This window comes from Dama dama, chromosome 18, assembly GCF_033118175.1.
Source record: "Dama dama isolate Ldn47 chromosome 18, ASM3311817v1, whole genome shotgun sequence".
Lineage (NCBI taxonomy): Eukaryota > Metazoa > Chordata > Mammalia > Artiodactyla > Cervidae > Dama > Dama dama.
This window is the reverse complement of record NC_083698.1, coordinates 60,879,367-60,902,893: the sequence shown is the minus strand read 5'-3', so window position 1 is coordinate 60,902,893 and position 23,527 is coordinate 60,879,367. Positions and strand designations below refer to the sequence as shown.

The window sequence follows — 23,527 nt, the reverse complement described above, 5'->3', positions numbered from 1 at the left end:
AAAAATCCCTACCCTCAAGTCAGGGAGTGGGGAGGGCTCAGAAAACCATTGTAGCTGGCATAAGGAGAAAAGGAAGGAATTTATTGGAAGGATCTTCCATTCCTCCCGAGGATCCAGAATTGTGAGCAGAGGTGACTTTCTGCATCTCTCTGAGGGACTTCAGAGGGGCTGATTCCCCCGACTCCTCCTGGAGAGAGCTCCAGCAGGCTTTCTGTGCCACATACATGACCTCTTTGGTCCAGTAATGCTGACTAACTGGAATCTATCTCAATTCCACACTCCCAGGATCTCTCCCATTTGATTGGTCCCATAGGGAACCTCAACCCCCTCACCCTTGCTATGGGTATAAAGTCACATGTTAAGTGAAAGCGTGTTACCTCATCCTTTTGGCAGGATTGGATCTCAGAGAGGAGCTAGAGGGCTGGGCAGTACCTTGGATGGTGTCAGGGTGGATCCATGGGGCTAAGTGGTGGCAGGGAGACTGGTCAGGTCAGGGCACACTCTCTTAGGCGGGAAGCATTTAAAGTGTGGATCTGGTGCTTCCCTGGTTAACCCGGTGGTAAAGAATCTGCCTGCCAATGCAGGAGACATGGGTTTGATCCTGGATCTGGGAAGATCTCGCATGCCTCGGAACAACTAAGCCCGAGCACCACAACTACTGAGTTTGTGTTCTAGAGCCTGGAAGCCCACAGCTCCTGAGCCCAAGTACTGCAGTTCCTGAAACCTGCACCCTGTGGAGCCCATGCTCTGGAACAAGAGAAACCACCACAATGAGAAACCCTCAAACTGCAGAGTAGCCCCCGCTCTTTGTGCCTAGAGAAAAACCCATGCAGCAGTGAAGACCCAGCACGGTCAAAAATAAATAAATAAAATTATTTAAAAAAAATTAAGTGTGGATCTACATAGGAAACCTTTCTATGGAAAAGCCACATAAAGAAAGAGAAGCTGCCCAGTGCAGTTTTAATAACTTGAGGTAAAGTTCTTTTTCATTCTTCTTACTAGAGTCTTATGCAGTCATTGGTAGGCTGACTTAATGTCCTCTTTGAAAATTTAGTGGCATTAGGACTTCTCTTGTGGTCCAGTGGCTAAGACTCTGCTCAACCCGGGTTTGACCCCTGGTCAGAGAACTAGATCCCACATGCTGCAACTAAATATTCTGTGTGCCAAAACTAAGATCAAAGATCCCAAGTGCCACAACTAAGACCTGGTGCAGCTAGATAAATAATTTTTTTAAAGACTTAATGGCATTGCTTTTAATTTCATTTGTGCATCATTATAAGCAGTGATACATTCATATTGATTACTTAAGTTGGCTCTATTTTACTGAAGGGCTTCCCAGGTGGCTCAATGGTAAAGAATCTGCCTGCCAATGCAAGAGACATGGGTTCCATCGCTGGGCTGAGAAGATCCCCTGAAGAAGGAAATGGCAACCCACTCCAGTATTCTTGCCAAGGAAATCCTGTGGACTGGACAGAGGAGCCTGGCAGGCACCAGTCCATGGGGTCATAAGAGTTGGACATGACTTAGTGACTAAACCACCAACTACTATCGCATTTTACTGGACTGAGAACTTGTGTGAAAAAAGAATTATTTCTAGAGATCTGACATTTTAACTTGTGCAGTTGCTTGAAAACAAAAATCTACAATAGCAGTGTAATGATTTTACTTTCCTTTGCAAAGTTTTTCTTTTAATGATATTTTAATGCACCAAAGACTGTCGAAGCCAACCGCTCACGGGTTAAGGTCTGACCCTCCATGGAGGTGTGAATAGGTGCACTCTTTCTGTTCCTCCTTACTCCTCTCTTCTTTCTCACCTTCTCTCTCTTCCTCTCATTTTTCCATCTGGGTAGATCATTAATAGCTTGCCTTTCCCCTCTGCCAGGGCTCATTAGTTGCTGGTAGAGGTGGTTGTTTGAGGGAGATACTCTTGCTGGAGCGTCTAGGAAGTCCAGAGTCACCTTTGGGAGTAAGAAGTGTGGGGAGCAGGGGTGGGAGGCAGGAACATCAGTTTTGGCCTCCTCACTTCTGAGTTGTGCCCAAGCTCAGTGATGGAATTCAGCCAGGGGAGGGTGTTGAATCTCACCTGAGTCGTCCCAGGATCAGGCATCCAGCTAGGAGATGAGTTTCTGCTTTTGAGCATTTTGTGAGTCTTATTCACCACGGGCTTGGGCAAGGACCACAGTCCTTGTATCCCAGGTGACCAGCCATCTGATCGATTCCGAAACACCAGCAGTGGTTCCTGTGCCCAGGGGACTGGCTCTTTATTAACTTGTTTCCCTCCTGTTATGAATTCTCAAAATATGGCAGTCTCTTTAATGTTCAAGACAAGTTTATTTAGTCTAATGTGAAGCAGTGTGAATGTAATTAATAACACTGTATTGTATACTTGACATAAGTATACCTTTTACTAAAAAGGTAAAACTAAATGTCCTTACCACAAAAACTAAAAGAAGGGACTTCCCTGGTGGTCCAGTGGATAAGACTTTGAATTCCTGATGCAGGGGGCCTGTGTTCAATCCCTGGGTGGGGAACTAGATCCTGCATGCCAAAACTAAAACCTGGCACAGTCAAATAAATAAATAAAATTTTAAAAAAGAAAATGGTAACTATGTGAGGTGATAAGGATATGTTAATTAGTTTAATTGTGGCAATGATTTCAGTGTACACACCTTAAATATGTACACTTTTTGTCAATTATACCTCAGTAAAGATGTGGCAGGAGTAATGTATCCAGTTTTCGTTTGTCTAAACTAAATATAAAATTGCATTTAGAGCAAGCTGTCTTTTCCTTTTATCATTGATCAGAGCTTCAGCTCTGCTAACCGTAGGGCCATATTCTCTTCCCTTTGGTAATGGCCGTTTTAACTTTGCTTCTAAACCTGAGGTCAGAATAATCTCAACCACAGGCAGTATACATGTATGTCAATTTTTGGCAAAAAGTTTTAAAATTAATTTAATTTTAAAATCAATGCACATATACTGAATTTTAAAAGGAGTTAAATAATTTCCGTAAAGCTTAAAATTATGGTTGCTAAGCTACGGGAGTTGGGAAGGGGCTCACAGTGAAGTGTAGCTGTTCTGAATTCCGACTTTCAAACTCCAAGTTTCCTTCTGCCCTCTTGCTCGTCTTTTACTCTGCAGCCTCTGGGCAGCACATGGTGTCTACCTTTGGCCAGATCCCCTTTTGTATACACCTAAATTCTGTTTCTTCCCTTCTGCATCAGTTTCTGCTCTTTCCTTCCCTTTCCATATTCCAAAATGTTGCCATCTTTTGACAGCAAGGGTCCCTGCCCTGGTTTTCTAAGTTCTTTTTTAAAAAGAGAAGCTGAGGAGCTTGAGGAAGGAATGAGTTGTAGGGGCTCTTGAGAAAGGAGGGTGTTCAGTTTGCCTTGTGTTCTTTTTAAAGTTCATCCTCACTACAGATTGAAACCTACATTCGGAAATAGAGCTCCAGTTTGGGATCTTTAAGAACGCAGCCACAGAGGGAGGTAGTTACCTGTCCTGAGGAATAAGCACAGGACAATTTGTGCTTCTGTGCAGCAGCTGAGTGAGTTGAAGATGATGGGTGTTAGGTGATGGCTTCTGTCTTAGTGGTCCTTGGGCTAATTATCTTGAAGAGCTTCACTGGAGGCTGCTGCAGCCACCCCAATCCCCACTAGGGGCAGAGGAAGATAGAAGTGTCAGCAATCAAAGGGTCTACAAGAATGAATGATCAGGGGAGAAAAAATAAGCTGGTGGAGAGGAAAGGGGGTGTTGGATGTGCTGGATAATTTCCATAAAAAAAACCACATTTTTTTTTTTTTTTTTTTGGCCACATCCTGTAGCATCTGGGGTCTTAGTTCCCCTATCAGGGATCGAGTCTATGTCTCCTGCATTGGAAGGTGGAGTCTTAACCATCAGGGAAGTCCCATTCTGGATAATTTCCATTTGCCTTTCTAGGTCCCCTTACCCCCAGTTCCACTTCTTTTTGCTCTGGGAGGTTGACCTGTATGGACCACGTGTGCATAATATAGGTTATATCAGTGACCCCCTTGTAGTCTGGCTTCTAGTTGGGTTCAGCCAATGGGACATCCGCAGGAGATCGGAGGGAATAGGGAGGGTGAGGTGGAGATATTTATTCCTCTGACTTCCTGCCTGTACAGTCATCACATGGGCTGTGTTCCTAAACCAAAGGTCCTAGCTTAGCTTCTGTCAGGTGCTCTGAGCTCCCTGTCTGTCCCTGGATCCTTCAGGCCTGGGTGTGACAGCACTCCCTACTTGTCCCCAGAGCTATTGCACTGTCGCTTAATGTTTCTCTGCACCCTGCCCACAGTGCCCTGGAGTTGTCTACTTTAGGCATATCATCTTGTTTCCTGCAGGACCTTGGCTGGGGCATCTGCAAAACAGCCAGATACTGGGACACGCTGAATAAGTGCTAATTCCAGCGGTCGCAGAAATAATTTTCATGACCAACTCCTGGCAGGACCCTGCACATGAATTTGTGCTAGTCAGAGTGATCAGCATAGACTTGCTCAGAACGATTTATTTTTCCAGATGGTCAGAGTTTTCAGCAGTAGACAAAACTGGCCTTGCATTGTTTGTTAGTTTTTCGTGTATGTAAATTATATATTTTCTTTTGGAAAGGTGTTTTTTGTTTTGGGCGTGTTGCTTAGGCTGTTGTTTAGTCACTAAGTCGTGTCTGACTCTTTTGGACCCCATGGACTGTAGCCTGCCAGGCTCCTCTGTCCATGGGATTCTCCAAGCAAGAATACTGGAGTGGATTGCCATTTCCTTCTCCAGGGATCTTCTTGATTGTCATTAAATGAATAAATTAATGCCGTAAGGCCACACTAGTTTTTGTACACCATCTAGGGAGGCTCTGTGCCTGGAGGGTGAAACTTAGACAGTCCTGGGTTCTAACTTTTTTTCTCATTTGGCTAGTTTTGTGCGCTTGAGAAATTTTTTCAACTTCAAGGGACCTGCGTATCAGTACTTACTGATACTTAAAGTGTTGTATGAGGATTAAATGAGGTAGTGTATAGAAAAGCTTGGGCTTCCCAGGTGGCCCTAGTGATAAAGAATTGCCCTGCCAATGCAGAAGACAGAACAGCTGCTGGTTCAATCCCTGGGTCAGGAAGATTCCCTGGAGAAGGGGCAACCCACTCCAGTATTCTTGCCTGGAAAATCCCATGAACAGAGGAGCCTATACAGTCCATGGGGTCACAAAGAGTTGGATCCAACTGAAGCAACTTAGCACATATAGAAAAGCTTAGTTGCCCCTGTGCCTGATACATAATAAATACTCTCTAAATAGTAGTTATTATTAAAAACTCTCATTAATTTTGGGTTCTGTGAATGAAAACTATAAAGTTTCCAGCCTGAGCATTGTTGCTGTTTGCACATGTTCTGTGCCTGGGAAGCTTTTGAAGCCTAAATTCTGGTCCATTGTTAACCGAAACCCTCCAGTTTGATGACGGTTCAGGGTGTGGCAAGATCCCAGCCAAGTGAAATTGGACAGCTGGCATTCCGAGGGTGGTTTTTTGTTTGCCCTGGAGATGGAGGGCGGAGATGTAGAGCCACTTGGGCACAAAGCTGATCATGCGCTTTTGTCCTCTGGCTTGTTAGCCAGAACTGGACATTTGCTTTCTGTTCACTGACCTTGGAGAAAAGAAGGCAGTAAAATGGACTATAAAGCTAGGAGAAAGGGAAGGAGGGGACAGATCTGACAAAGCTGCCCTGATGGGTGGTGAGGTGGACTGTGCTGCTCTCCCAAGCTGATCATTGGGGAAAATGAGAAAAAGGTAGAAGTAATTTACCAAAGAAGGGCAGCACATCCTAATGAGGTGAATTCCAACAGCTCTTAAGGTTTATTACACAAGCACAGTTGTCCCTCAGTATCCACGGGGGTCAGGTTCTAGGACCCCTTTGGATACCAAAAGCCTCAGATGCTCAAGTCCTTTATATAAAATGGTGTAGTATTTGCATGTAACCAAGGCACTCCTGTATACTTTAAATCATCTCTAGATTACTTCTAATACCTAACACAATGCAAATGCTATGTAAATGGTTGCCAGTGTTCAACAAATTCAAGTTTTTGCTTTTTGGAACTTTCAGAAGTGAAAAAAAATATTTTCAATTTCCAGTTGGTTGAATCCATGAAGTGAAAATTGAGGATACAGAGGGCTGACTGTATTCCATGATCATTTTGAAATTGAGAGAATTAAAGAGAAAATACATTAAGCCACTTGAAATCTTGTACTCATAGCTTACTATAGATAGTATTTTCATGTTTCACCTTGTGGATTTTTCATATGCATCTATATAAATAAATTCAAAATGGGATTATTTTATATGTGGCTCTTTTCACGTGTATGTCCTTCTGTGCCAATGAATAAAATCTTATAAAACTTTTCATTGATGTATAATTAACATGTAGCATTATATTAGTTTTAAGTAAATAACATAATGATTTTATATTCATATATATTGCAAAATGATCACCACACCAAGAGTTAATATCCATTACCATGCATAGTTATAAAATTTTTTTTCTTATGATAACTTTTAGAATTTTACTTTCTTAGCAACTTTTAATAATGCAATACAGTATTAGCTATAGTCACCATTAACTGTATTCACTATACAGTATTTTATTAACTGTAGTTATGTATTGTAATGCTATACATTATATAATTATAGCAGATATCTTTTATTTTTAAATGACCATAGAGAATTTATTATATGTCTTTGTCTTATATACAACCAGTGCCATACTCTTGGACTTCTAAGTTATTTCCAGCATTTTGTTATTATAAACCAAGCTCTGTAGTTCTTTTCTTTTTTTTGTAGTTATTTTCTTAAACACAGTGTCTAAAACCCTGTGGGTGTCTCTGTCAGTTTATAAGGTACTTGTAGGCAAAGTCCATGCCTTGGAATTTTTTATATTCCTCAAAGCCCCTAGTAAAGTCTCCTTATTGGCACCCCCTTGTTGCTGCTAAGTTTGGCATTAAAGAGGATGAGAACTTGGATTGTAGCCATGATTCCATTATTTATTTTCCTGCTTCAGGCCATCACCAGTTAGCGTTTAACACACATTTATTAGTGACTTAAAGATTACTTCAGACTTTCCATCACCTGCAATAATTATGTATAGTAATATTGGTATAATCCTGGGGTTTTCAGAGCCCTTTTCACATTCCTGTATTATACAGATCTTGTGATGGCTATTATTGTCACTCACATTTTGCAGTGGAAGAAACTGAGGTTAAGAGAGTTCAAGTGCCCTTCATGCTACACCACACTGCCTCTTTGTTTAATTTAGTGACTTAGAAGAAGAGAAAGGCAAATTAGTAACAGAAACAAAATCAGGAATCTAGAAAATAGATTGGTGGTTGCCAAGGGGAAGGGGGTGGGACAGGGTAGGAGTGGGAGTTTGGAATTAGCAGATGTAAACCGGTGTATATACAGGATGGATAAACAACAAGGGCCTACTGTATAGTACAGGGACCTAGCTTCATTATCCTGTGATAAACCATAATGGAAAATAAAAATGAAAAAAGAATATATATCCACATACATATATACATATATATGAGCTTCCCAGGTAGCTCAGTGGTAGAGTCTGCCTGCCACTGCAGGAGACACAGAAGATGCGGATTTGATCCCTTGGTCGGGAAGATCCTCTGCAGTAGGAAATGGCAACCTACTCCAGTATTCTTGCCTGGAAAATTCCACAGGCAAAATTCCAGGAGCCTGACAGGATGTAGTCCATGGAATCTCAAAGAGTCGGACATGACTGAGTGACTGAGCATGTGTGTATAACTAAGTCACTTTGGTGTACAGAAGTAATTAACACAGCATTGTAATTCAACTCTGCTTCAATAAAAATAAATTTGAAAAAGAAAGTTAGTATTAATTTGCACATTGGTATCTGTGATGTTGCTCTTAGGCACCAGTTGCATAGAAATGGAGTAAGCGATTCTTTTTTTAATGGAAGAATTGGTAAGCTATTTTGCAACAAACTTGACATATATATTATTTAAGCCATAATATTTGGAGAATGATCTTTATTTGCTTTACACAGCAGTAAAAATGATATACATTGTGTGTTTGCAAGCTCAATCACTAAGTCATGTCCAACTCTTTTGTAACCCCCCTGGATTGTAGTTCATCCGGCTCCTCCATCCATGTAATTTTTCAGGCAAGAATACTGGAGTGGGTTGCCATTTCCTACTCTCTATTTTTTTCCAGAGAGAGTTATGCCGATGCTTAACTGACTAGATTTGCTGACAATATTCAAGGTAGTTTAAAAATCCCAACCCTGCAAGTACTGTCCAGTGAAGACATTGCCTGCATCAGAATAGATATGTGGGTTTGTTGTTTTGCAGGGACCTCACTGTGTCCATGGGTACTTTTTTACAGGTTGGCTTCACTAAGGTTGGCTTATTTATACTCTTCTTCTCTCTCCTTCCCCTTTGGGTCTCCAGCTATGACAGAGACTCCACTTTCAACGTGTTCGTGGGAAAAGGACAGCTGATAGCAGGGATGGATCAAGCTCTGGTCGGGATGTGTGTAAATGAGAGGCGGTTTGTGAAGATCCCTCCAAAGCTAGCCTATGGAAGTGACGGCGTTTGTAAGTGTTTGTTCTGTACTTGTGAAAACATTTGCCAAAACAACCAGAACATTTGCTGGCTCTTCAGTCAGGCAGAATAGAGAGTCTTTTGAAGCTTCAGGTAGTGGAAAATGAGAAGCAGTAAACACTCACACACGGCTGAAATTTCATCTGAAGTTGATTTATTCTAGATATGAAAGAAGTGTTATTAACACAGGTATACTGAATGTTATTCTTGTTGAGAGGAAATTTTTGTTTTTCCTCTTTTGTTTAAGTTTCACTGGGAGGGAGTTCTCTGCTGGCCTAGTGGTTAGAATACTGGACTTTGACTGCTGTGGTCTGGGTTAAATCCCTCGTTGGGGGACTGAGATCCTACAAGCTGCAGGGTATGGCCAAAAAAAAATTTTTTTTTTTCATTTGGAGGGAACATCACTCATTCTGGAATCGTATATGACCTCTTGAGCCCTTCTGGCTTCCATTCACCTTGGCAGCATCCTCGGTGTTTCTTTGAAAAGCAGCAGCTTCTCAGTGTGAGCTCTCTTTATTTTCTAGCTGGTGTGATCCCCCCAGATTCAGTGCTTCATTTTGATGTACTTCTGATGGATATTTGGAATTCGGAAGATCAGGTTCAGATTCACACTTACTTCAAGCCTCCCACTTGCCCTCGGACCATCCAGGTATCTGATTTTGTAAGATACCACTACAATGGAACATTCTTGGATGGGACACTGTTTGATTCGAGGTACGTCCTGCCATTTGTACTAGTATCATTGAAATGCCCCTTAGTTCCTTCTGTCTCATCCACTTTTTATGGCCATGGAGAAACCAGAAAGGGAACTTGTTCCCAAGTGCTCTGTGATTGGGAACAAAGGTGCATACCTGCATTTTCTCCAGGGATGGGTATGAATCCATTGGTCAGCTGAGTTTGAGGTAACAAAGACCTTTTGAAAGATGAGTTAGAAATGCCCTTGCGGTATGGAACTTCTCCCTTTTCTCATTGGTTTTCAGTCACAATCGCATGAAAACATATGACACCTATGTGGGAATTGGCTGGCTGATTCCTGGAATGGATAAAGGGCTGTTGGGGATGTGTGTGGGAGAAAAACGCATCATCACCATTCCTCCTTTTCTGGCCTATGGAGAAGATGGAGACGGTAAGTTCTTCCCATTCTTCAAGCTACTCTCATCTGTCTTTATTCCTTTTGCAGTGGTTGGTTTAACTTACTGGGTGAAACCCACCAGAACTTTTGGTCTAGACTTGCAGTGTCCAATAGGGTAGCCACCAGCTATATTTAGCTATTTACATTTAAATTAAGTTAAATAAAAATTTAAATTCTGTACCTTGGTCATACTGCCACAGTTCAGGTACTTAAAAGCCACTTGTTGTCAAGGGCTACTGTATTGGACAGGCAGATACGGAGCACTCCTATCACTGCAGAAGTTCTGGTGGACACTGCTAGTCTAGGTCAACTGCTGACTGATGGTTAAGATGCAAAAATCTTCATCTATTTCACGGTCATTTTTGTTCTTAAGTAAGCCGTCTGTCATTGCCTCAGAATCTGTAAGCTTAGGCACCAACCTCTCCAGCCTATGTTTTCCCTTCTGTGAAATTAGATTTGAACCAGGTAGTCAAAAGGTTGTAGCCATCAAGGTAGAAATTCAGCATATGCTGCCAGAATTGTCATTTTTTTTTCACTGATTTGTACCTCCTTAATGGGTTTTACCTGTGGCATTAGCTCCATGTGAATAAATGCAAAGTACTGATATAATTTTAGAGGATACATTAATTTGGATTAGTGTTCAGTTTGTAGTTTCACTGTGGAAGCAAATGGTAAACTGTTTACTGGCTGATAGATAGAATTTCTTAGTTACTCATGTTTGAATTTCAGGCACATTTAATTTAATCACACTGACAAGCTGACACAACAATGAGACCTTCAGGCATTTAAACAAGCTGATATATGTAGTTAAGAATAGAAATGAGGCATTCCCTGGATGTCCAATGGTTAGGGCTTCAAGCCTCCACTGTAGCAGGCATGGGTTCCATCCCTGATCAGGGAACTAAGATTCCACAAGCCTCCGAGCAGTGTGGCCAGGAAAAAAAAAAAAAAGAAAGAAATGAAAATGTGATGCTATTTAAGAAGTTTACTGATAGTGGTACCCAAGTTCTAATAACCCCCTAATATAATATTTTCCAAGCTATGTTTCCTGGCCCTAGGTCTGTATACACAGCAGGAGAGGCGTGCCTTCTTTCCTGTTGACTTCTACCTTTGGTACTTAGGATCTGCAGGAAGTTCCTTTATTTTTTTTTTGCTGGTCACAAAACATGTGATTTTTTTTTCCCCAATTATGTATATTAGTTGGAGGCTAATTACTTTACGATATTGTAGTGGTTTTTGCCATAGGAAGTTTCTTTAAAAACCTTCTAAAAGAAAAATATAGCAGCTTGAAAACAGCTACCGTAAATATATCTTAATTCTCCCCTCCTCAAGATATGTTATTATCTTATTGATACTCAAATTGTGTCATCCTTGACTAGTAGAAGTTTGTTCCCCTTGACTCTCAAATCCTTTTGTCTTCATCCACATGTATACGAATTACCAGATAAAATGAGATGCCTAGCCTGATGTGAGGAATATTATTCATTTATTTTAAACAATTACTAATTAAATATTTAAAATAAATAGTTTATTTAAAATAGTTATTTTTAAATGCTTTATACTTTGACATTCTGCTCAGCTATCCAGGCATAAATTTAAGTAGGTGAATTGTATGGGAATTAAATCTCAATAAAGTTGTAAAGGTCAGTTTTCATTGCAATCCCAAAGAAAGGCAAAGCCAAAGAATGCTCAAACTACCGCACAATTGCACTCATCTCTCATGCTAACAAAGTAATGCTCAAAACTCTCTAAGCCAGGCTTCAACAGTACGTGAACCATGAACTTCCTGTGTTCAAGCTGGATTTAGAAAAGGCAGAGGCACCAGAGATCAAATTACCAACCTTCGCTGAATCATCAAAAAAGTAAGAGAGTTCCAGAAAGACATCTACTTCTGTTTTATTGACTATGCCAAAGCCTTTGACTCTGTAGATTACAACAAACTGGAAAATTCTGAAATAGATGGGAATACCAGACCACCTGACCTGCCTCCTGAGAAATCTGTATGCAGGTCAGGAAGCAACAGTTAGAATTGGACATGGAACAAGAGACTGGTCTAAATTGGGAAAGGAGTACGTCAAGCCTGTATATTGTCACCCTGCTTACTTAACTTATATGCAGAGTAATCATGAGAAATGCTGGAATGGATGAAGCACAAGCTGGAATCAGGATTGCCAAGAGAAATATCAATAACCTCAGATATGCAGATGACACCACCCTTATGGCAGAAAGCAAAGAAGAATTAAAGAGTCTCTTGATGAAAGTGAAAGAGGAGAGTGAAAAAGTTGGCTTAAAGCTTAACATTCAGAAAACTAAGATCATGGCATCTGGTCCCATCACTTCATGACAAAAAGATGGGGAAACAATGGAAACAGTGACCAACTTTATTTTTTGGGCTCCAAAATCACTGCAGATGGTGACTGCAGCCATGAAATTAAAAGACACTTGCTCTTTGAAAGAAAAGTTATGATTAACCTAGCTGCTACTGCTGCTAAATCGCTTCAGTTGTGTCTGACCTAGACAGAATGTTAAAAAGCAGAGACATTACTTTACCAACAAAGGTCCAGCTAGTCAAAGCTATGGTTTCCCCAGTAGTCATGTATGGATGTGAGAGTTCGACTATAAAGAAAGCTGAGCGCCAAAGAATTGATGCTTTTGAACTGTGGTGTTGGAGAAGACTCTTGAGAGTCCCTTGGACAGCAAGGAGATCCAACCAGTCCATCCTAAAGGAAATCAGTCCTGAATATTCATTGGAAGGAGTGATATTGACGCTGAAACTCCAATACTTTGGCCACCTGATTCAAAGAACTGACTTGTTGGAAAAGACCCTGATGCTGGAAAATATTGAAGGCGGGAGGAAAAGGGGATGACAGCAGATGAGATGGTTGGATGGCATCACCAACTCAATGCACATGAGTTTGAGTAAACTCCGGGAGTTGATGATGGATAGGGAGGCCTGGTGTGCTGCAGTCCATGGGGTTGCAAAGAGTTGGACACGATTGAGTGACTGAACTGAACTGAAAGTTGTTATAAAAAAGCAAACATTCAGGTAGTACCTTATAATGCTAGAAAAATTTAAACACCAGGGCTTCCCTGGTGGCTCAGATGGTAAAGAATCTGCCTGCAATGTGGGTTTGATCCCTGGGTAGGAAAATCCCCTGGAGAAGGAAATGGCAACCCACTCCAGTATTCTTGCCTGGAAAACTCCATGGACAGAGGAGCCTGGCGGGCTGCAGTCCATGGGGTCGCAAAGAGTCGAACTTGACTGAACAATGAACATTTTCACTTCACTTTCAGGGTTAAGTGAAACTTTAAGGGGTTCTGTTTTCTATTGAATTAAAAGATACTGAAAAGTACAAAAGATTAACATTCTACACACACCCTCCCATACCCACACCTGGGATTCCAAAGGGATTGATCACACCTGGCATTCCAGAGGCCAACTTGGCAGCCCACTTTGAGCAAACTTCACCATTCTTCTGAAGGGAAGGAGATGGGGGAATGATTCTGCAACAGAGACAGCTGAAGGAGCACATGCTTGGGATGCCCAGTGGTTCACTTGCCCAGGCCTTCTCCTTTTATGGCATAACAAATGGCAAGTAAGAGTGTTGACGGAGGTGGTTTGTCAGGTAACTAACTTCCTTTTATCCCAGAGTCCTGGGTTTAGAGTTAGGTATTGGTGGATGTTGAACCTCTGCAAGAAGAGCTAGTGCCCAATAATCTCTTCATGTGGATTATGCCGTTGCACATTTTCAGTAAATCCTCACTGTCAGGAATATCCAAGAGAAGCAGTAGCACCCTGAAATGAGATAGACATGATTTGAGGACTATTTCTATTTTGGATTGTGGGTGGCATTTTCCTTTTCCCCTCTTAGCTAACTTTAGTTTTGTTTATATGTTGTTTTGGATGCATTTAAAGGAGTGAATTTTTGCCTCTTTAAAAAATTGGCTGCGAGTTCCCAGACAGAGAACAGACTTGTGGTTGCCAAGGCGGAGGGCGGTGGGAAAGGAATGGATTGGGAGTTTGGAATTAGCAGATGGAAACTACTGTGTATGAAATGAAGGGGCAACATGGTTCTACTGTATAGAACAAGGAACTACAGTCAATGTCCTGTAGTAAACCATAATGGAAAAGAATATGAAAAAGAATATATATATGACTGAATCACTTTGCTATACAGCAAAAATTAACACATTATAAAACAACTATACGTCAATAAAATAAATTTTTTGAAAATTGACTGTGAGTTCCGAAGAACAAGTCTATGTAGTGTTCTCCAGAACCATATCCGAGCTTTGGAATGTCTGTGATTTGCATCTGTACACAAACAGAAGCCCACGAAGGTATGTATTTGGGTTTGCATGTGGGTGCATAACCACCCACCTAGAGCCTTGATTTGCAAGCACAAGCATAGAAAATGTGGTCACAGAGGTCTCCATGTCATTAATATCGGTTTGCTCCTGTTTCTGAGGAAGTCAGGCTTCAAATTATACCTGTCAGCCCATGGTTGGACACTGTAGTGAGACAGAATGTTCCATGTTTCACCCAAGACGTGAAAAAACATTTACTTCCCTGGCTTGAAAACTTCAAGGAATGTGTAACACCAATGTGGTGGGTGTTGAACTGTAGTTACAGTACTTCCTAAATCTTGTGTCCCGATTTCATCATCTTACTTCATTCCACTCTAGGGAAAGACATTCCTGGTCAGGCATCTCTGGTGTTTGACGTTGCGTTATTGGATCTCCATAACCCTAAGGATGGCATTTCCATTGAGAATAAAGTAGTGCCTGAAAACTGTGAGCGGCGAAGTCAAAGCGGGGACTTTCTCAGGTATCATTACAACGGCACGCTCCTGGACGGCACCTTCTTTGATTCCAGGTGAGCAAACAGGGTCCTTCACTGACCAGAACATCTATTAACTGCAGTTTGCAGCTGGCAGGACCATGATCTGTATACTTGTCAGTGCTGATCTGGAGTTAGTATTTTCATCTTCAGTATAGATTTGTATTGTGTGATACTGAATTCCTTCAAGGGTGTTAGAACAGTCTCCCCGGGCTCTGTAGGAGATGGGTCTGCAGGAAAGCAGGAGGGCTCATGCTCAGACTCCCACCACCCCTGTAGCCTGTGCTCAACAATCCAAGTACAAACCCAGGTCTGGAGTCTGAGACGGGAAGTGACTGGAAGGGAAGTCCAGGCCATAGGATGGAAAGAGAACAGACCTGGTATCAAGAGACCTGGATTCCAAGCCCTGTATGTGGCACATTAAAGCATTTAACCTCTCTGATCTTCAGTTTTTCCCCTTTTGTTAGCTCCTTTCTCAAAGAGATGGTTAGATTAAAGAGAGAAGGTAGGTGGAAATGCTTTGCAAACTTTGATGACTTTGCTGCAGGAACTGTTTGGTTGCATTATGCTCCCATCCTGATACTAATTAGGAGGTTAATTACTGAACCTGTCATTAGTCAGTTTTGTATTGTTTATCAAGCTTAGCTTGCAGTCTTGATCAGGCAACAGGCATTTGGTTTGTGTTGTCTGGAAAACATTCCTTTAGCTTCCTATAGAGCAAACAAGTAGTGACAGCAGTCTTCCTGTCTCTCTGAGGTAAGAGACTTCCTGTTTAATTAGTCATCCAGAAACATTACAGAAGAATTTTTATATGGTGTAATTTTATTTGCATAATTCATTTTTCCTGCTTCTAGGATCCCCTCTTTTAAATTTTTCATTTGATTTTTTTGAAAAAGGCAATAGTTACATTGTTCAAAATTAAAGTAAAATATGCATTAAGATATGTTGTATTAATCATCCCTGCCAACCTTACATCCCCCTCTCCACAAGCCACTTAGAGTTAACCACTTTTATTAATAAGTTTCTTTTCTTATTCTTCAAATGTGTGGATTTTTTTCTAATGCAGATATAATCAAATACAATTGTTATATTATTAATATCTTCTCACTTTATAGAATATAGCATTTAGAATACTATATGCATACATATATAACATTATGTATTACATATCCATACATAACATAATGCTATGTACTATATGCACTATTCTGCCCCTTGCTTTTTTTCACTTTGGGACTATTTCCATATTAATGCATCGAGAGAACTCATTTTTTGTCTGCAGTGAATTGGGTGAACATACCATATTTATTTAACCATTCCCCACTGATGACACTGAGTTGTTTTTATTCTTTTTCTAGAAAAAAAAAAAATTCAGTGTGTGTGTATGTGTGTGCACATGTGTGTGATTAGTCACATATGAGCTTAATTCTGTCTTTTATCCCCTGGAATTATATTTCTAGTTGAAAGGCCATTTTCCTAGTAGATACCAGATTTCTTCCCTTATTAATGGAGCCACAGTTTTCTTAGGTTTCAAACAGATTTCCATTTTAGTATACTGGGATCTAACTCATCCTAAGAACTAAGTAATATTCCATTATCAAGATTTGCCTTAATTTAGTAATCAATCCTCAATGTTTTCTACCTTTTGATGTCCTAAGTAGAGCTGCAGTACTTACTTTTGCAGTAAAATCTTAAATAATATAATTGTTTCCTTAAGATAAATGTCTAGAAGAATCTCTAGATCTAAGGTTATGTGTATTTTTACAGCTTTTGATATAACTACCAAGCTATCCTTAAGGAAGGTTTTACATCACTAAGAATACCCCATTCCCTGCAAACTCAGCAACATTAGGTATCATTTATAAATTATCTTTGCTAATTTATAGGAGAAAAATAGAATTTTATAATTTTAATCTGAATTTCTTTGATTGCTATTAAGGTGGAAATATTTTCAAATGTTTATTTACTATTTGGATATTTTCTTTTGTGATTTACCTGTTTGTGTCTTTTGCCTCTTTTTATATTGAGGATATTGGTATTTGTTCTTTTCTTAATTTAGATCTTGATACATTAAAGATATTAACTCTTTTATGGTTGCATATTGTTGAAGGCATATTGCTTATTTATTTGCATTTTAACTTTGGTTATTGTGATTTTTGATATGTTTTAATATAACCTTTTATGTTATTAAATGCATTCCACATCTACTTTATGGCTTCCTTTATTCTTATGTAAATTCTTACATATATATATTCTGTTTTGGATAACTTACTAAAAGTCTCTCTCCTCGCCTAGGGTATATAAATTTTTACCTGTATTTTCCTCATGCCCTTCTAATTGTTTTATTTTATTTTGTTTTATTTATTTATTTTTTTGTTTTATTTTTTTATCCTTTAAAATATTCTCTATTAGAATTTTTATTTGAGAAACTATTATGTTCTTATTGTATAAGTGAAACAATGCAAAGATATTTAGTAAAATGTCATAATTTCACATCAACCCCTTCCATTTTCACCACTTGAGGCAAATATTAAAAACCTTACACAGACTCTGTCCATGCTTGTAAACTCTTTCATGTTTAAATCTTTAATCCATCTGGAATTTATTGTGGTGTTCAGTATGACCATAAGGATCTAAATGTTTTTTTCCAAATGGTTAGCTAGTTTTTCCAACACTATTGAATAACTGTCTTTTCCTCACGCATCTAAAATCTGAGATTTATTATGTACTAAATTCTTATATACACTTTGGGTCTTAGTCTAGAATTTTATCCCTTTCCAGTGATCTAGTTATCATTCCTGGGCCACTATCACACCTTCAGCTATTGTAACTTCTTAATTTGTATGATAGAGAATATTCTTTTTCTTTGTAAACATCATTTTTTCCTATTAAGTGATACATTGACATGATTTAAAATTCTAGAAGTATAAAATGATAAACAATAAAGAATTTTCCCCCTCTCCTTGACCATCAACCTCCTAGTTCCCCTCTTCACAGGGAACTAGTGTGACGATTTAATAGGTCTTCCATTCATATACAATGAAATACAGATAAGTATGTAGACAGCCTGCTTCCTGGCTGAGGACAATCACTTGATGCTGTCACTTCTTCATGCCCTGTGGCTCTGTGGTCCCTGGCGGGTGCTGAGAAGGAAGAACCCCTCACAGCTCTGCTTTTCATCTCCCTGGCCCCACTGCTGGCCCTCCTCTCTGAGGCCATCATCCTTGGGCTGTGTTTGATGAAGTGACACCAATAGTGAACTGGCTCTTTCAGGACAAGCTTTTTGCCACATCTGCGCCATGTAAGGGTGGGTAATGGGCACAGATCATTGCAGTTCAGTTTGGTAGCAGACCTGACATGTGAAGTTTTATTATTTTATTCTGGAATCATCAGGCTTTGGGAAGTTTATCCCTATTCTCTCCAGGCCCTGGTGGAGATTGGAGAGTTAAACTGCCCTCAGTACATATACTACTTTTCTGGCAGCCCAAATATTCATGTCTCCCATAAACAGGTGTTCTCCTCTTTCGAGAAATTGTTAATTTCTTTTTAATTTTTTTCCCTTTTTTGGCTTTCCTTTGAAACTTTATATTAGAGTAATAAACATGGTCCCCAAGAGTAGAGTCCTGTTTGCATTAGCTCCATCCCTGCGTGGTTGCTTCTTGTAACCTGCATCCAATTCATAACCTGACTAAAGCCAAGTGTTGGAGGGCTTCTTTCTGTGAGCATTTCTGCTGGAAGCAGCTCCCACGCCGTGTGTGGACCCTTGTTCACCATTTCAGGGGAGCATGTTTCCTGGCTTGTCCTCCGGCTCTAGGGTGCCCCCCCCGCCTCTGGTCTGGAGGCCTCCGCGCTCTGGCTGCTTCACGGTACCGACCCCACAGCGGCTGCGGCGTCCCTTGTGATCAAGCTCTTTTCCTCTTTCCCAGCTACTCGCGGAACCGCACTTTTGACACGTACATTGGGCAGGGCTACGTGATTCCCGGGATTGACGAAGGTTTACTTGGAGTCTGCATCGGAGAGAAGCGGAGGATCGTGGTCCCCCCTCACCTGGGCTACGGTGAGGAAGGAAGAGGTGAGCTCTGCGTGCCTTCTAGGGTCAACTGGGCAGACCAATCGCTGCTTCCACAATGCTTGGAGTAGGGCCTTTGAGAGCCGAAGCCTAGAAGCCAAAGTCCAGCCTCAGACTTGAATGCTCAGATATAACTCTAGTTTCTAGAGGTGCTCTGGCGTTTCTCCTTGTTCCCCTGCCCAATTTCCTTTTGGAAAATTTAAAACTATGTCAGAGTTGAAAGAACTGTGCAGTGAATTCCACTTAGATTCACCAGTTGTTAACATCTTGCTATGTATTTATTTTTTCTGTATGTGTAAAACTATATTTTCTCTTTGTTGAGTTATTTGAAAGTAAATGCCAACTCCCGCTTCTTTTGTTGAAGTATATTTGACATATAACGTGTGCATTTAAGGTGTATGTGCTATTTTGTACGTTTATATATTGTAATGTGATTGCCATTGTAGTGATAATGAGCACCTCTATCGTGGTGTGTGTTCAGTCGCTCAGTTGTGTCCGACTCTGCAACCCCATGGACTGTATAGCCTGCCAGGTTCCTCTGGCCAAGGGATTTCCCAGGCAAGAATGCTGGAATGGGTTGCCATCTCCTACTCCAGGGGATCTTCCTGACCTACTTGACCCAGGGACCAAACCTGAGTCTCCTGCATTAGTGGGCAGATTCTTTACCATTGAGCCACCTGGGAAGCCCTTCTGTCATGGTACATAATTACCATTTTTTTTGGGGGGTGGGATAATTGATAATGAGCAAGTTTGATGATTATAATATTGCTGTCTGTATTTGCTATACTGTGCATTATTTTGGTTTTTGTTTTTAACAACTTTATTGAGATATGCCATAAAATTCACCTATTTTTAAGTATACAACTCAATGATTTTTAGTAAATGTATTGAGATGAGCGGTTATCACATTAATCCAGTTTTAGAATATTTGTCACCCAAAGAGCAAACTTTAAAAAAAAAATCACACAGATAATATATGTTGACTTTAGAAAAACAGAGCTCATCAACAACAAAAATTTCCCATAATCTTACCAGCCAGGAATAAGCATTATTAACATTAATAATATGGTAGATGGAATACTGGCCCCAAAGATGTCCATGTCCTAATTTGCAGAACATGTGAATATGCTACTTTACATGGTAAAAGAGACTTTGCAGACATAATTAAGGTGAGATAAGGAGGTTATCCTGGATCATGGCCTTAATGTACTTCCTAGTATCTTTGTAAGAGACCAGAGAGAGAAGAAAATGCTAGGCTGCTGACTGAGAAGATGGAGGAAGGGGCCACAAGCCGAGGAAGGAGGGTGACCTTGAGAAGCTTGAAAGATGGGGAAACAGATTCTCCCCTGAAACCTCCAAAAGAAACACGTCCCTGCCAATACCTTCAGTTTAGACTTTGACCCCTGAGTTATAAGAATACATTTCTGTTGTTTTAAGCCACCAAGTTTCTGGTAATTTGTTATAGCAGCCTTAGAAAACTAATACAACCATAAAGTGGTTGTATACTTCTATATCTTGAGTATATGTGAATCTATCAGTAAAAGGAAATACATAACCATTTACACTAATAAATACTGACAAAATTGTGATCATCTACACATATTACTTTGTAATTTCTCTTTACCTAATTTGTTGTGGACAATGTTTTATGCCAACAGGTTGCATAGAATTTTAATGGTTGCATACTATTCCAAACCATATTTCCTTTCTTTTTTTCTAATATACCATGTTTTGCTAACTTAGGAATAGTTGATGCAGTATTATTTTGCTTTTGGGTTATTTTTGCTGGCTGGCCTGGCTGACTGTACACATTCATTTTGTTAACCCGCTTCTGACTTCTACTACTGTATCATATGGATTTCAGAATTTTCCCAGTTGGATTTGTTTGAAAGGTCTAAGAAGCCCCAGGTTGGTTGGAAACTAGGGTGTACCATGGAGAAATATTTTTTCCCTGACTTAAATTTCTGTTATAAAGCCACAATAAATCATAGCTTACGATCTTAAGATCATTCAGCAGGCCTCACTTCCTGTCCTGTTTGTCTAGTATCTTGACGCTCTATTTTTTTGTATTATGTAAATATCTGTTCTGTATTAAGTCACTTCAGTCATGTCCAAATCTGTGCAACCCTGTGGACTGCAGCCTTCCAGGCTCCTCTGTCTGTGGAACTCTCCAGGCAAGAATACTTGAGTGGGTTGCTATGCCCTCCTCTGGGATCTTTCCGACCCAGGAATTGAACCTGCAGCTCCTACACCTCCCACACTGCAGGTAAATTCTTTACTGCTGAGCCACCAGGGAAGCCCCATGTAAATGTCTACTTCTAGACAAATACATACAGGAATAGACAAATACTTTCAGAGTACCCTGTTTTGTTATGCCCTTAGAACTAATTCTTCCTTTCCCTAAGAAGAATATGCTGATGGAAAACATTTGGTTAAATTATTTTTCTCCTTTTGGCTTTCTCTCAAGTATGAGATAGTTTTGCAAAGAATTATATAAAGTTCTGGGAAGCATTTGAAGTCTCATAAATTTTCTGGGCACGAGGCTGCTTCACCCTGAATCATGTGTTGCCACGGAGGGAGGGGCACCCTGGCAAGTAACACCCAGGTGCTTTTGCACAGGATCTGTCTCTGACCTGTTGGTTAACGAGTGCCTCTAGCCTTCTGCGGGATTTGCACAGGACCTAACGCTAATCACGGAGGGACTGACCTTAGAAGGGTGTCAGGACACACAGGAAGTCTGTGGCTTCCTTACCACATACCACAGGGTGGGGAATATTTGCAGAAGGAAGAAATGCTGGGCTCTTCATGGGTTCTCCAACTCATCAGCATTTCATTTTGTTGCAGTTATGTTCTCTTACAGGGTTGATGGAGGGGAGTGGGCAGGCCTTCTGTAAAGGCTCTGGCCCTTTTTGCTGTCTGTTTTGTTTCATGGGGTTCAGCCCTAAGTTTAGAGCGCCTAGATATGTTCCCAACCCTGAAGTGGAGAATAAATTCTACTGCAGGGTTGTGGAAGCATCACTTCCTCAATGGTTTTCTGCCCCCCAACTTCCACATTACCCTTTTTTTTTTAATTGGAGGATAATTGTTTTATAATGTTTGTTAGTTTCTGCTGTACAACAGCATGAATCAGCTATTAGTATACATATATCTCCCCCTCTCGAGCACATTTTCTTTTAAGCACTCTTTTTCAAAAGTTAAAAGAGAAGCTAATGTTTGACCCATACTCTCAAAGACTTCTCATATAGGAGCTCGTTCAGGCTTCAAAACAGTTCTCAGTTAAGAACAGGAGGCCCAAAGAGGTTGAGTCATTTGCCGGAGGCCACAATAGCTAATTAGTATGGAGCTCAATTGGACCCAGGGCTCTTGCTGCCTGTGGGAAGAATGCCTTTCCATTAGGCTGTGACTTGTTGATACCCATATATGGAGAAGTCCCAGAGCTCTCAGAGGAAACCCATGCTTCCAAGGAGTCACCGAGCTTCCTTCTGGCCCAAAGTGCCAGTTGGCTTTATTTTGTGTCATCCATGTCTCTTCTTTAGGAGGCTTATCTAGTGGAGAAAATTGACGACTACTTTTCTGCATTGGTTATGAGTTTATTCAGAGAGGAGGCTGGTGCCATAATGAAAAGCTGGATTTCAAGTTTGCTGGTAATGGGGAGGAAAATAATTTCCTCTACACTTCTAGGTTCTTCTGGCTGGTCTAAGAATTAAATTGATATGAGACAGACTAACAGGAGAAAATCAAAGTTTAAGGACATGTATATATGGGAGGAATCTAGGGAAACTGAGTAACTCACCAATGTGTCTGAAGCCCTAGCCTTAACATCACCTTTAGCTAAAGACAGAAGAGGATGTTGGGCGTAGTGTTTTCAGACTTCAAAAGGGAGGAACGTGATTGACCTGGAGAAGGAAAAGCAAGTGTTAGGTATACAGATATTTGTTGGGCCACACAGACATTGGGACCTGAGAGAAATTTTAACTAACAGACTGCTAGTTTCCTCCCTGTCTACACACCTAACTCATACTGTCGTTATCTATGGTGATAGCTCCCCACCCGCCCCTACCCCCAACAGTCCTCTATCTACATTCTTTAGGCAGTTAAGTAGGAGATAAAAAGGAGGGTTTTCGTTTGAGGCTTTTGGGTCTTGCTCTCAACTTGGAATAATCCACATGTCAAAGAGATGTTTTGGGGTGGTAAATTTTGCTCCCCTGCACTGGGGAGAAGGGGCCACCATTTATAGGGGGACCTGTCTTCAGGTTGGCTCATCATCAGTTACTAGGGAAACCAGCATCTGGCACAGGCCACGTGTATAGGCAGTTACTAATTAAGCACTGTGATGAAGAGAATTGGACAGTGATGTGAGTGAAGCAGGAACTGATCAAGCAGGGGCAGTACAGAGAGCAAGAGAACAGGCATCTTGAATGTAGTTCAGTCATACAGTTGGCACAGGGAGGTTAAATTTGCATTGGCCCAATGCCATCAGGTCCTTGTCCCTTTCTGGGCTTCATCCGCATGCTTTCTTCAGAGAAGTTAATGGAGCTGCTCAAGATGCAACTTTCTTTTCCACCAATCTCCTACACCAACCATGGCCTGCACCCCTGTTGTTGAGTCGCTTAGTCGCGTCCAACTCTTTGCGACCCCATGAACTGCAGCACGCCAGGCTTCCCTGTCCTTCAGTATCTCTTGGAATTTGCTCAAATTCATGTCTCTTGAGTCAGTGATGCTATCTAACCATTTCATCTTCTGCTGCCCTCTTCTCCTTTTGCCTTCAATCTTTCCCAGCATCAGGGTCTGTTCCCTGGTCGACTCTGCATCAGGTAGTCAAAGTACTGGAGCTTCAGCTTCAGCATCAGTCCTTCCAGTGAATATTC

The 23,527-nt window shown here is 40.8% G+C and overlaps 1 protein-coding gene across 1 annotated transcript in view; it reads left to right on the top strand.

Annotated features, from left to right (window-relative positions):
* FKBP9 (FKBP prolyl isomerase 9) overlaps positions 1-23,527 on the top strand; it is a 42,377-nt gene that overhangs the window by 5,679 nt on the left and 13,171 nt on the right. The window contains exons 2-6 of the mRNA XM_061165412.1: positions 8,466-8,611; positions 9,143-9,332; positions 9,599-9,744; positions 14,437-14,626; positions 18,517-18,662. Of these exons, the coding sequence (XP_061021395.1) occupies positions 8,466-8,611; positions 9,143-9,332; positions 9,599-9,744; positions 14,437-14,626; positions 18,517-18,662 (818 nt within the window). The remainder of the gene's footprint in view (positions 1-8,465; positions 8,612-9,142; positions 9,333-9,598; positions 9,745-14,436; positions 14,627-18,516; positions 18,663-23,527) is intronic.